The sequence below is a fragment of the Oratosquilla oratoria genome, chromosome 22 (assembly GCF_046742065.1).
Source record: "Oratosquilla oratoria isolate Oo_2021 chromosome 22, ASM4674206v1, whole genome shotgun sequence".
Classification (NCBI taxonomy): domain Eukaryota; kingdom Metazoa; phylum Arthropoda; class Malacostraca; order Stomatopoda; family Squillidae; genus Oratosquilla; species Oratosquilla oratoria.
The window spans coordinates 14,223,776-14,239,181 of record NC_134798.1 but is presented as its reverse complement, the minus strand read 5'-3'; the positions used below and the strand labels follow the sequence as shown (position 1 = coordinate 14,239,181).

General features: G+C 38.1%; 1 protein-coding gene across 1 annotated transcript in view; it reads right to left on the bottom strand.

Annotated features, from left to right (window-relative positions):
* Positions 1–15,406, bottom strand: part of LOC143037439 (E3 ubiquitin-protein ligase RNF180-like) — a 138,239-nt gene that overhangs the window by 29,065 nt on the left and 93,768 nt on the right. Inside the window, exon 8 of the mRNA XM_076205660.1 lies at positions 1,236–1,455. Coding sequence (XP_076061775.1) covers positions 1,236–1,455 — 220 coding nt within the window. The remainder of the gene's footprint in view (positions 1–1,235; positions 1,456–15,406) is intronic.

Sequence of the window (15,406 nt, the reverse complement as noted above, 5' to 3'; positions counted from 1 at the left end):
GACCAACGAGCTGCTCACAAGCCCAGAAGGGGCAGAATTCTAACACCTTGCTTTTTAGCTGGTCTCAAGAGAAGTGTCAATGCAAATCCAGCCTTACCATTATCGACATTGGCAAAGAAGAGAGGTGTCAGCACAATGACAATTCACAGAGCATTAAAGAAATTGGGATTAACCTCATTCTCACAAGGAAAAAGACATCTTTTGACACGAAAAATGAAAGAAATCCGCTTGACCAGGTGCCAAAAGCTGTTGAACTGGATGAAGTCGAATGGCTCAGTCATCAAGTTTTTTTCCGACGAGAAGATTTTCACGGTTGATGCGACTTTCAATAAGCGGAATGATCGCTGGATAGCCTCCTCATCCTCAGAGGTTCAACACAAGACAACGACGAAGAAACCAGCAAGTGTCATGGTGCTCTGTGTGGTGTCAACTGAGGGGGACGTCTTCACTCACTTCCTCAACAACAAGGAGAAAGTCAATGCCATTGTCTATTGCAAAGCTCTAGAAGAGAAAATAATACCCTGGATGAAAGATAAGGCTAGTGGCAACCAGTTTGTCTTCCAACAAGACTCGGCTCCAGCCCACACAATGAAGAGAACCACCAACCTTCTCGAAGGGTCAAATGTGCAGTTCTGGAACAAAGAGTTGTGGCCCTCAAATTCGCCAGACCTAAACCCTTTAGATTATTATTTTTGGGCGCGAATTGAGGCCAAGGCATGTGACAAGCCACACAGAAGTATAACAACCCTGAAGACAGACATCAAGAAGGCTGTGGGTTCATTATCAAAGTCTGAGATCATCAATGCTGTATCCAAGTTTCGTAAACGCGTTGAAAGCGTCATAACAGCTGAAGGTGGTTACATTGAATGAAATCATTGTTCTTATTGCCTTTTCTAAATATACTGAAAATTTCATAACTCTCTGTTTATTATAACCCGAGATATTGATCTTAAAACATGTGATAAGAAGTTGTACGGATTTATCTGTTAGACCCTGTATGTCACTTAAATATGCTGGACTTTGCTATCTTGAATTATCAGTCACAGAAATGTAAGACACTGCACCTTCAGTTTTTGAATGTGGGGAAGCTGTAAACTCATAAACTTCATCTGCAGCATACTGAATTAGCATTCTAGACCATCAATTGAAGCACAAAGGTTAAGTTCTACACATGTGTACCTATTTGAATTGCATACCTGCTAAAACACACAAGAAAAAAGTATAATTTACTTCACCTCTGTTCAGTTGACACATCCCAATCAACTCTCTGCATAAAGGACAACGTGTCTCTGTTGGCTTAGGTTTAGCTAGGCGGCGAAGGCAAGGTTCACAGAAGGTGTGACCACAAGGCTTCACTTCAAATGGTGAGTAGTAAACATCAAGACACACAGGACAGATAAGGTGGTCTGGTACTGCTAGGTCTGGAGGAACATCTTTACTTTCTGAAGCATTACTCTGTAAGGCAACAGAAAATGTTCTATAATAATTATTTATAATCAAAGGAAGAAATTTAATTGCACATACATACATATACCAAGGGCCTTTTTTCCCCTTACAAGGGAAGTAGCCAAAGTCAAAAGGCATAACTCCACTCCTATCCATTTCATCCCCATTCACCACCCTTCCCTCCCTCTCATCTTGGCTCCTCCCCTGCATCTTACTCATTGCCCAGGGTCAGAAGAAATGCAGCAACACACAGCACATCCACAGCAAGGCTGCTTCCTTTAATCGGTGACCCCCCCTTTCTGTCCCTTCATGCAGTAACATTGAAAACGGCGCTCGGACACTTCGTCGACGGACACTTCGTCGAACAGACGATTCGTCGAATGGACATTTAGTCGAACACCCTTTTTGTCGAACGGTCGTTTCGTCGCGAACGATTGTTTTGTTCCATAAAGGCAATTTCAATCTATATATATATCTCTCTCTCTATATATACATAATATATATATAATATCTCTATATATAAAATATATATATATAGAGAGATTTTACTATTTTTTAAAAGGAACTTTAACATATTAAAATAAAATGCAATAGAAAAATTATTAAACATTTTTATTTGAGGATTAGCACTGGTTCTATTGAAATATAAAATACATTTTATAAAAATAGATATAAACTTACAAATTATGTGCAATGGTTTGTAGGTATTCTAGTGTATCTCTGTTTGCATAGTCATCCGTGAGTTTTTTCAACCGTTCATTAACAATTGCGTATTTCTTTTTAGTGTTTCTAGGCATAATACCACATGAAGCCTGTTGTATTGTTAGTTCCCAATCATTTTGCTATTTTTTGAGTTTGGTCATAAGGCGAGATAAATTTGGATGGAGACATGTTTAAAGCAGCTGGGTATCAGCTAATATTGTTCGTCGGAAGATCAAAGTAAGGCAAACTTATTTATCATTCTTTAATCTAAATACACAATACATACTAGAAATATTCCCACATCTGGAAGGACATTTTTCAACATTCTCAAAAAGATATTTATTAATTAGACATTCTACATCTATTCTTGAGGTAATTATTTCAAGATATGAATGATAATAAGGTGATAAATGATGATATCAGTACAATTTGATATGTTCAAAGCAGCTGGATATCAGCTGCGTTGTCCATCCGCAGTTGACATTTGCTCACCCTTTTTTTTTTTCTTCCCCCTTTTCTCGATTGTGAACCAATGTTCGTCGCCCAGCCATTTGCTCTTTTCACACCTTTCCTAATCTCAGACATTTGGGCCAGCCTCCTCCCTCCCCCTTTTCCCCGTTCCCTCTATTCCTCTTATTTAATCTCAATCATGTGTATCACAACTATATACCTGAAAAAGCTGTAAAAAGCGAAACGCCGTGCTCCTCTCACTGGTAACCACACCTTGTCATTAGTTTATAGATTTATCTAATATAAACTTTATATAAACTTTGAGATTATTAGTATATCAATGTAAATTTTTTGTAAACTTTTGAAACTGTTAAAATGTTTCAGTCAAATAGTATCTGTTAGTACATTTGATATGGTGTGTATGTATATAGGTTTTAGCTTCTTGATGATACCGTGTTGTCATATATATATATATATATATATATATACATATAGTTTTCTTTTTAATAAGATTTTTTTTTTTTTTTCAAAAGCCATGGAGTTCACTGTTACTAAATGTGGTGGAAGGAAACTACTGTACAATGGGTATGCTTATACAGTTGACAAAATGAGGGATAGCACTACCTATTGGAAATGCGAAGAAAGAAGGAGATGTGGAGGACGACTTAAGACAGTGAATGATATACTACAAGGTGCTCCACTGCTACATTCTCACCGACCAGATGCAAGTAGAACTGTGGTACTCAAGACGGTAGAGAAGATGAAGGAACGAGCCTATAATATTGAAGGAATTACGGGTGCTATAATTCGGAACTGCATATCTGATTTTCCCTTGGAAGCCACTGGATCTCTTCCCAAAAAAGCAAGTCTTGGCAGAATGATTAGAAGACAAAGAAAACTCACAGATGGGAACAAAATAAAAGATGAACTTAGGGTTTCGTTAAGAGGGGAGAGATTTGTTTTAGTCGAAGAGGAAGATATCGATTTAATGGCAACTGACACTAATCTCGATTTATTAGTAAAAATTATGCACTGGTTTTGCGACGGAACGTTCGATAGTGCTCCTGACAACCATCAACTCTATACCATCCATGCTCTCCTTGAAATAATTACCTCAAGAATAGATGTAGAATGTCTAATTGATAAATATATTTTTGAGAATATTGAAAAATGTCTTTCCATATGTGGGAATATTTCTAGTATGTATTGTGTATTTAGATTAAAGAATGATAAATAAGTTTGCCTTACTTTGATCTTCCGACGAGCAATATTAGCTGATATCCAGCTGCTTTAAACATATCAAATTGTACTGATATCATCATTTATCACCTTATTATCATTCATATCTTGAAATGATTACCTCAAGAATAGATGTAGAATGTCTAATTAATAAATATCTTTTTCGACGAAAAGTCTGTTCGACGAAACATCCATTCGACGAAACATCCATTCGACAAATCGTCCGGCGACGATATGTCTGTTCGACGAAATGTCTGTCGACGAATTGTCCGGCGACGAATTGTCTGGCGACGAAACGTCCGGTCACGTTGAAAACAGTGAGAAATCCCTTTGGGGTGCATCAAAATATCATTCACACATAACCACTCCCTAAACCCCCCCTCCCCCACCCACTCCCTTCCATGTAATCCATTTGTAAGGTTATGATTGTTTTCTAACAATGATATGAGATGTAATCATGCATAATGCTAAAAATATTGAAGTTGTTACTATAAAACATTTGTATTTATATCACAAAATTTTTTATAAGCTTCATATATATATATATATATATATATATGAGTGGAAGGTGGCAAGGGGATGCAGGACAATACAGGAGTGAATATTCTCTAACGTTTCGATGGATGTCTTCCTCAGAGAGACTACAGACAATCAGATTTTGTGGACAATATATACCCCAATACTGGTTCATCTTGCCAGCCATCTGGGAATGGAGCCCGCTGATTGGCTAGTGGTTTGTGATCTCTTTTGAGCTAGCTCGGCTAAGGTCAGTCTCGCTGAGGGTCACGCCAAGCTAACGTGTCCTTCCTGGTGATTGGCGACTTGGCTCGTTGTGATGTGTGCGGCTTCTATGGTTTTTCTTAATATTTGACTCTTCTGGCATTATCACTAAAATATCGTCCATGTAATCATGCCAGAAAAGTCAAATATCAACAACAAACAAATATTAACGAACATATCCAATTCACGGTAGAAATGAAGCTTCCCTTTCTGGATACACTCATACACTGGGAGGATAGCAGCACTACATTCTCTATAGGAAACCCACAAACAGACAATTTCATACACTACTTCTCACGGCACAGCACGAGAACAAAGACCAGTGTGATAATAGGTTTCTACCTACAAGTTGTATGGATATACAGCGATGAATTTCTGACATGAAATATCATACATAACCAAGGCCTTTTGTAAACTCATGTACCCCTCAGGTCTTCTACACAAATTAAAAAACAAAGCATTCTTGATATCAAGAACAAGTAACAAAACGACCAAAGAAGATTACCTGGTAGTACCATACTCAAAAGGAGCAGAAGTAATTACTAATTTTCTTTCCACAAAGGGTATACACATAGCACATGCTGCGGGATTAAGAATCAGACATAGTAAGAATGAGAACAAGAATATCATAAACCAGAACAGCATTGTATACAAAATTCCATGCGGAGGATGTCCGGCCATGTACTAAAGAGTTATCGCATGGCATAAAAAAAAAAGAGTGTACGAACACAAGAGTGATCTACGCCACCAGAGAACTTATAACTTCTTGGTGGTGCACGTAGATACACACACACACCTCCCCAACTGGAATAACGTCGAGGTTCTCCACAAAGGACTGGAAAAGAGATTAAGAAAAACCATAGAAGCCGCACACATCATGAGCCAAGTCACCAATCACCAGGAAGGATACGTTAGCCTGGTGTGGCCTGCAGCGAGACTGACCTCAGCTGCGCTAGCTCGCAAGAGATCATGAACCACTAATTTTCTTCAGTCTCCAATCTTTCTTGTTTTTTTCCTTAGCTTCATTTCTTGGTGCTCTGTCTTTCTCTATTTCCTCTTCATTCGTTTCCTTTTTTATCCACATATTTTTGTGTTGCTCCTTTCCTGTATACTATAATTAGGTAAATACACACCCACCCACAATTCTTGGCATCTCAAGTTTGAATAAAATAGTGGGAAGAAATACAGAACCAGTGATGATGTTGATTCCCTGAAAATGAATAAAATAGCGGGGAAAAATACAAAACCAGTGAGGATGTCGGTTCCCTCAAATTGAATAAAATAGCGGGCAGAAATACAAAACCAATGAGGATGTCAGTTCCCTCAAATTGAAGAGAAGCAGGCAAATCAATAACAAAAACCATTGAGGCTAAGGTTCAATGGCATTAAGCGAGAAGTATGAAATCAACGAGGAAGTCGGTTCCCTCTGGGTTGAAAATTCAACCACAAAAGGAAATAACATCCGTTGAAAGAAAAGACAAAATTACCTAGGTATGGAAAAATTGTGTGGAAAAATGTGATCTATATATTGAGGAAGAAAATTATCTTGGTTTGAAAATGAAAGTGTCATGATATAAAATTGGAAAAAGAGCCAAAAATATTTTGGAAACTTGCTTTTGTGAAATGATGCTTCAAGATTATACCTTTTCCTTTGAAAAAAAGGGCTACATAGAGTTGAAAGTCCTGCTAAAAAATAAAATGTAAAAGGTATGCACAGTTGTCCATACAAGGTTTACACCTTTTCCTTGGTGAAATGAAAGTCCTGCTAGAAAATTAAATGAAAAGGTATGCGCAATCATCCGTACAAGGATTACACCTTTTCCTTGGTGAAATGAAAAGGTATGCACGGTTGTTTGTACAAGGTTTACATCTTTTCCTTGGTGAAATGAATTCCCACTAGAAAATGAAATGAAAAAGGTATGCATGGTTGTTCGTACAAGATTCACATCTTTTCCTTGGTGAAATGAAAGTCCTGCTAGAAAATAAAATGAAAAAGTTATGTGCGGTTGTCGTGAAAGGAGACAAGAAATTATTTTATTTAAAAATGTGGAAATTACAAAATCCTTTGCACATGAGGTCTGCACGGTTGTACATTTTTCAAGGATGATCAATTCCCTTGGTATGTGAGATCTCTCTAAAAAGATACATGTGAAATACAATCAGTCCTCGGTAAATGAGGTTTTGCGGTTGAAACATTTCCCTCGTCGATTATAATTACGCACATTAATATTCAAAATGACAAACATATAGAAAGTATCCATTGGTAAATATTCTTATGAGTCCTACAAATTAATAAGGAAGAAATATTTCCTCAATAAAGCCATGTGAGTAAAATAGTTAAAATGAAATCATTCTCTAATAAACAAAATCCCACGAATTAAGTTAGGCTGTGGTAAATTTAAATCCTGCGAGTTTGACCTAACCCCTCAGTAAATGAATGTCCTAAATAAGAAAAGAAATATATAAGTGAAATTGTATAACTCCATCTGTGAGAGGAATTCTCGAGTGTTAAGAATTAAATGAGGTTGAAGTTAAATCCTTGGTAAATTACAGCTCCGCAAATAAATAAGGAGGACGAATAAGTTTCTCCTGTAATCGAGATTTGTGTGATTATTCAGAAATTTGAGTGCCCCCAGTTACATTCTGTTTTTCAATATTTCAATTCCCTCAACCTGAACAAGTGCAGTTCCTTTTAGAATGTTGAAGTGAAACAGGTGTGCATGTGATACAAAAATCTTGAACTTGTTTAGTGACAAATTAAATTGCTTATGTTCTAATGGCAACCATCGGTGACTGATTTCTATATGGCAATGACAACTACAGTCAGCAATAAACCTATGCATATCTGTATAGTGCATACTGGGTTGTATAAATGTACATATCAGATGCATTGTCTTAGAGTTGTGGAAAAAGAGGCCATCTTACAGACTACTACACAGTTGCCTTAAGTATAAATGTATATACAAATTGAGATATAACAATTATATATTTAGATATATGGATGCATAGGATAAAAAAAAAAAAAAAAAAAAAACACATTAAAAGTGAGAATATTAAGTGGTACTTCTGTGGAATTAATAGAAGGTTCCAGAGTTGAGGATACTGATTTATTGGATGATGTTCTAGAAATAATTAGCACTAATGCTAAAAGTACAAAATTGCTGTATTGAAAAAGACTGAGTTTCTTCATGCACATTGCCTTACCACTACTCAGGTATGGATGAGATTTATTAACTTTATGCAGTTTGCATGTTAACCTATATGAATAACAATGTAAATGGAATTGTGAAGCAGTGCACTGTATGTCTAAACAGCAGGTTCAATTTAACTTAAAGGATTAATACATGAGACTATTAGCCAAACATTAAAGAGCTATGTCTATATTACATAAAAATGAAATAAATATACCGATTACGAAACGGCAATGAGATGTACCCATTAGACGGTCTTTTTGTTGCCGGGTATGCGGGAGCCGTGACCGTGAGAGATTAACTTAATTTCTGCATATGTTATCAAGATACACCAGTGTCATAGTTTGGACTCTTTTAACAATTTGAGACCATGTTTAACTTAAACTGGATCAATGCCTATGTCTTACTGATGCTGAACCCAAGAGAAGGTTGGCAAAAACTATTTACCGCATATTAAGGTGATGTTTATCCATTGACATATGAGACAAATACCGGGTGTTATTTGAATGCCATACCACTGACCACCAATATTGAAAGCATTACAAAATCACTTATTCTAAAACAAGAACAATAATGACAAAGAACCTATAAGTGATATTAGAAGGGCCATCTGATTTAAATCTTTGCTCACACCATCATGAATGAAATAATATGGACACTTAACCTGTTATAAGGGAAGAGTATGCTAGTGGAATGAAACATAAATTGAATATTTCAGCCATAATAAATAGGGTGTAGGGAGTAGAATATTGGACTTGAGACCTGTATGCCACAATATTATTCTCCACATCCAAAGAAGGACAAATTGCATATTGGTTTCCACAATGATTATTCAGACACTTTTGTTGCCTCTGAGATTGCTTTGCAGATACGCAGATGATCAGTCCCATAGGATTTGGCCAGGAGCTGAGACAACTCTACAGCGGACTAGTCATTGCCCATGGAACAGAGTGGTTGATTCCTTTCTTGTAAGGCTCATATAGACCTGAGTCACCTGGTTTGTGGGAGAGCACCCATACTACTCTCCTTTGGAATACACCTAGAATGAGGCCCTGTCTCTGTCGTCTTGGGGATACCTCTTCAGTACTATTGAGAAGAAATGGACCAGCATATACAAATTTTGTCTAAAATAATTTTATATATATATTTAATCTTGGGAGGTTTTTTCACTCTGGGCCCATTGTTCCCATGGCTGGTTGAATTCCATTTTGTGGAATTCTATCCTCTCTGAGTCTAAGGCCCCTAGAGTTTTACCCTCCCTAAGTCTTGTTTTGTGTAGTGCGCAGGGACATCTGAGGCTGTGACATTTGTCTTGGCGTGTGTGGACACAAGCTTCTCCAAAAGGGGGGCTATGTGGTGATTGGTTACAAAGGATTAGAAAGGTGGAGCATGCCGACAGGAGACCTTTTGGTCCACATCTAGGTTGGATGCGAAAAAAAGAAATAATAATAATAATAAATGAATAAATAAAAACTATAATAATGTAAATAACAAATAAAATACATGAATAAATGCATAGGTATAATTAGATAATAAACAAACAGGTAAATAGTAAATGAATAATAAATTGACATATAATAATAAATGAGAATCAAACAGACAAATGATAAAACAAAAAACAAATAATATAAAATAAATTATAATCATTACAGCATCTTGCTTAGGTGTCTACCTAAATGATTCTTAAAGCTTTGAAATGAACTACATTGCACTGCCTCTGCAGGAAGTTTATTCCATTCATTAACTACACGGTTGGCGAAGTTGTTTCTACCTACTTCCAAAATGAATTTCTGGACAGTTTGAGACCATTGTTTCTTGTCTGATTCTCATTCAGTGTGAAAATTTTGTCACTTTTGATGTTGTCAATTCCCTTTAGAATTTTAAAGACCTATATCAAGTCACCTCTGAGTCTACGCTTTTTAAAGGGAAAACAGATTCATATATTTTAGTCGATTTTCGTATGATTTATTTTTGATATTTGGAATCAGTTTTGTGGCTCACCGTTGTACTTTTTCCAGTCTGTCAATGTCTTTATTGAGATTTGGTGACCATAATATGGAAACAGCATATTCCAAATGTGGACGAACTAACGATTTATATAGCTTGTTAATGAGTGATGGACTTTTGAAGTCAAAAGATCTCGCAGTCAGCCCTAGAGTCTTAATTGCTTTCTCAGAGGCTGAAATACACTGCTTGGATGATTTGAGATAGTTACTGATAATTACATTGAGATCTTTTTCGCTATTCATTTTGTTAACGAATTTCCAAATAACTTGTAATCATACTTACTGTTATTTTTACCTATGTGCATTACCTTGCATATACTTATGTTAAATTTCATTAGCCACTTTTCAGACCATTGCTGTAATTTATCTAAATCTTCTTGAATATCCAATTGGTTTAAGTGATCATTTGCCATTCTGCACAGTTTTGTATCTCAGCAAATTTGGAAACAGTAGATTTTAGTCCATATACACTATGAATAGAAGTGGCCCAAGAACAGAACCCTGAGGAACTCCACTTGTAACATTTTTCCATCTAGAAGTTTTTCCATTTAAAACAACTCTCTGTTTTCGATCATTCAACCAATTACTAGTCCAACTTAATAGGCTACCACTTATTCCATGTGAAGCTAATTTATTAAGTAGTCTTTTGTGGGGGATGGTATCAAAAGCTTTTGCAAAGTCTAGATATATTAAATCCATATTGTTTCTTTTGTCATAATTCGAGATAACTGTGTTGTAGAATTCAAGGTAAGTTAGTCACGCAAGAATGTTTCTGGCTGAAACCATGCAGGCTATCATTTATCAAACGGTTACTTTCTAAATGATGTTTGATAGCATTTCTTATGAATAGTTTCCATTATTTTTCCTAAGATTGAAGTCAAACTTATAGGCCTATAGTTATTTGGTTTCTTTTTGTCACCTTTTTTGAATATGGGAGTAATGTTAGCTAGCTTTCATTCTCTTGGGACATCTCTGGATATGATGGATTTCTTGAAAATAATTTCTAATGGAACAACAATCTCATTTTTCATTTCCTTTAAGATTGTTGGATGCCAACTGTCAGGCCATGGTGTTTTATTAACCACTTCCATATGGTGATGCCTACATAGACGGCATGAGGAGCAAGTGGGTACGCGATGATGCCGACGTCGGCATCTTGATTATATTTATTGTAGTCATACCTATGTAAGCTCCATTCTCTCTAAACTGGCTTCATCATATTTCTACGGTTATCAAAATTCACGGGCGAAAGAGAACGAACGATTGAGCACTGACTTTATTTTTTATAATGCGATTATGACGCAACATCGAACGTCGGGCAGCTAATGCTGCCAGACGTGCGATGTGCCCCGGAGTGAAGAGGTTAACTTTGGGTTTCTCTCTGCACCTTTTAATTTCTTCTTTTGTTATATTTACCATAATGCATAAGTTTACCCTAGACTTTTCACAGGTTTCAGTTTGGAGTTAACTTTGAGGTGTTTCGTTTACGAATACAGAGATAAAATAATTGTTTAAAATATTACACATTCCTTCGCTTGAATATTCAAGTTGACTGTCAGCAGATAATAGTGGACCAATGTGATTCCTAACAACCTTTTTATCTCTCATGTAACTATAGAATTCTTTGGGATTCTCTTTGGATTTCTCAGCGATATTCATTTCATATTGTCATTTTTGTTTTTTTACTATATTTTTTAAATCTCTCTGTATTGCTACATAACTTTCATAGTCATTTGATGCACCCGAGCCTGTCCCTTTTTAGCAATACTTTTTTCAGTTACTCTGTCGAGCCACTTTGGGCGAGCCTGATTTGGGGGACAACTGTCCTTAAAAGGAATGTCAGTATTAATCATCTTAGTGAGCAGAATTTTGAAATATTTCCCACATCTGATCTACAGGTCTTTTGCTTACTTTTGCCTCCCAATCTGTAAGCTGAAGCTCCTGACGTAGTCCTATGAACTGAGCTTTACTGAAATCAGGTATTTTAGAAACACAAGTATCTATTCTAAAAAATTTTAGGAGTTTGAATCTAACTAAGTTGTGATTGCTATTTGCAACAGTTTCACCAATACATCAGTTACCATGCTTTCATGGCTAGTGATCAATAGATCGAGTAAGTTTCCATATCTTGTGGGCTCTTTTATATGCTGAACTAATTAATTGTCACCAAGCAAATCAATCAAGTGGCCATGTTCAAGGGTCATCCAATCAATGTCAGTAAAATTGAAAGCACCCATTATCAGTAAATCCCGGTTGCAGACACTAGACAGTTCTTGAAATAACATGTTGTCTGCTAATGATAATGTCTTTGGCCTATATATTATATCTACATTTATTTTTTGTCCATTTGTTTGGGTTAGCTCAACCCACAAACTATCATATGCATTCTGTTTCACTTTATCTAAAACACAAGCATGGACATTATTTTTAATGTACAACAGAACACCCCCACCTTTCTTGTGGTTTCTATCCTGATGAAAGTGTTTAAATCCTGCAATATTAAATTCAGCTTCGAACTCTTTACCATTTAACCATGTCTCAGTTATTCCTATCATATTGAGATTTTCGCTTTTGACATATGCCTGTATTTCTTGAAATTTGTTCCTAATACTAAGAGCATTAAAGTACATGGTTTCAAGAAAGTCGTGATTATTTCTTTTTGACATATTTTGAGTTTCAATATCATGTCTTACATTATAATTTTATTTTTTATTAACACCTTGCTCTATATTATTATTTGGTCCTTCATTGACATTCAATGCCTTATTAACATTTCTCCCATCAAAATTAACATTTCCCCCATCACGGACATCTGGTCGCTCACAGTTATTCGGTATCTTTTGTATACTTTGTCCCGCTACGTCACCGCAGTTCACACTGGCCTCCCGTCGTTCATTGACATTCTGCCTGGCATCCCTTCCTAGAACTATATTTTGTCCTCCAGTGACATTATATCTTACCATGATATTTTTTCCTCCACTATAATTACATCCCATCGTGATCTTTTGTCTTCCAATGTCATTACATCCCATCATGATATTTGGCCTTCATTGACATTCTGTCCGGCATCCCTTCCTAAAATTATATTTTGTCCTCCACTGACATTATATCCTACTGTGATATTTTCTGTTCCAGTATCATGACATCTCATCATGATATTTTGTCCTCCACTATCATTACTAGGGGTGATCAGAAAGTAATGACAGTCGGACTCGTAGCTGAGAGACTATAAGTGTTGGGGGGGCGGGGAGCAAGGGGCAGCAAGTGTTGCCTGTTGTTACATGTTTGAGCTTGTCGCTGTTTGTCTAGCTTACATTTTATCGTTGCGCTGTGCGATTGCGTCATTGTTGGTTTGCCTCTCTAACCGGAAACATGGATTTTTCGAAAGAAGGCTGCAGATTCTACACCTTCACAAGGTGGAAACACGGGAAAAAAGCAACGGAGATCAGAGAGGAATTGTTGCAAGTTTTTCCCGAGTCTACTCCATCACTGGAAACTGTTTCCCGCTGGATTCGAGCTTTCGCAGCCGGAAAATTGCAGCTAGATGATCATCGTCCTGGCCGCCCTTGGACATCCGTGACCGAAGCAACGACGGTCCGTGCGCGGGCCATCATTGACGAAGATCCAACTGTTACTCTTCGATTCTTATCCTTGGAGCTCGGTGTCAGTTATGGGAGCGCACATGACATCGTGCATGAACACTTAGGGCTGAGGAAGAAGTGTGCTCGATGGATACCTCATTTGCTTACGGAAGAGCAGAAGAGCGAACGGGTGCGGATTTGTCGTCTATGGCTGGCTGAATTCGAGCCAAATGGTCCGAAACGGTTCTCAGATGTAGCTACCGGAGATGAGTGTTGGATTTCTTTCTTCACCACCAGAGACAAGCAGTCTAACATGGTGTGGTTGAGTGATGAAGAACCTCGACCTCAGATTCTGAAGGAAGGATTTCGCAGCAGGAAGCGCCTTTTCACCATCTTCTTCAATTCACAAGGACCAATGTGTGTGGATGTAATGCCTCAACAGTGTACTATCATAGCCCAGTACTACACTGATCACGTCCTTCCTCGAGTCCTGGAATATCAGGCCAAGACTGCACCAACCTGTCGCCGATCGCGCCTTTTGCTGCACCATGACAATGCTGCCCCCCACAAAGCTCGCCTCACTGTGCAGTTCCTGGAGCAGCAGGGGATCACACTTCTCCCCCACCCACCCTACTCGCCTGACCTTGCTCCCTGTGATTTTTGCTTGTTTCCAAAGATCAAGGGTGCGATCGCAGGGAAGTTGTTTCATTGCATCCAAGATCTGGCGCGAGCAGTCAATTCAGAGCTACAAGGTATATCGGCTTCTGAGTACTGTGAGTGCTTCATGAAGTGGCGAAAGAGGATGGAACGTTGCATAGAGGCAGGAGGGGAGTACTTTGAAGGAATGTAGGCCACTATTTGGATTTACCTCTGTACCGTGAAAATATATGGTATCACTGTCATTACTTTTTGATCACCCCTCGTATATCCCATCGTGATCTTTTGTCCTCCACTGTCATTACATCCCATTGTGACATTTTGTCCTTTGACATTACATCCTAATGTAACATTTCGTCCTCTACCAACATTATATCCTGAAATTATATTTTGTCCTATACTGGCATGTTGTTCTACATTAATGCTATACTCTACTCTGTTTTCCCAAGTGCACTCTATTTCCCCTTACCTTTGGGCTTCTACCCCAAAAAAGGAACTAGTTCATTACAAACTCCCACAATGAGGTTTGTAAGAACATCTTTGCCTCTGCAAGTAAGGTGGATCCCATCAGAAGCGTAAAGGTCATGACGCCTGGAAAAGAGATACCAAGGATCAAGAAAGTGGTATCCCAATTGTGTGCACAATTGCGATATCCTATCATTGATCCCTATGGCTCTACTGTTCCAACATGAGCCTGCGTAGATCCTTGGGAGGATCCCACAGACTACGTGATGGCTCCCATGTTCCTTCATCTCCTGAAGGAGGACCTTGTAATTCTGAACAAGTTCCTTTGATCTCACCCTACCCACATCGTTACTTCCTGTATGAACAATCGTAACCATGTTCATCCGTCCTTGCTCCCTGATGGACTGGGTACAATTGGCGATCCCACGGCCCGGTTGACATACAAGCTTGCAATGTCGTTTAGTCTTCCACTGCAGGATGTCGTCAAAGCGTCGCACCATGGAGTCCCCCACCACCAAGAACTCCTGATTTTCAGCCACTTCATCCTCCAGCAGAGCAAAACGATTGGCTAGAACCAGTGGTTGCTCCACAGGGCACCCACTTACCGAATGCGGGCTCGACAAATGGGACCCCGCGGAACGCCACTCGCTCGTGGCAGTGACAGAAGGGGAAGAAGTGAAATGCTCTTTGGGTTGTGGGGAGGGTTCACTCTTCTCACAGAGCGCACTTCTGAGAAGACGAATTTCCTCCTCACACATCCTGAGACGGTCCTCCAGGTTCACACAGCCTTCACAAGCCATTTCACTCATTCTTTAGCAATACAAACGGCAAAGAGAAAATACAAATCAACAAAAGAAACCAAAGCAGTCTCTAATAAACTAAATACACA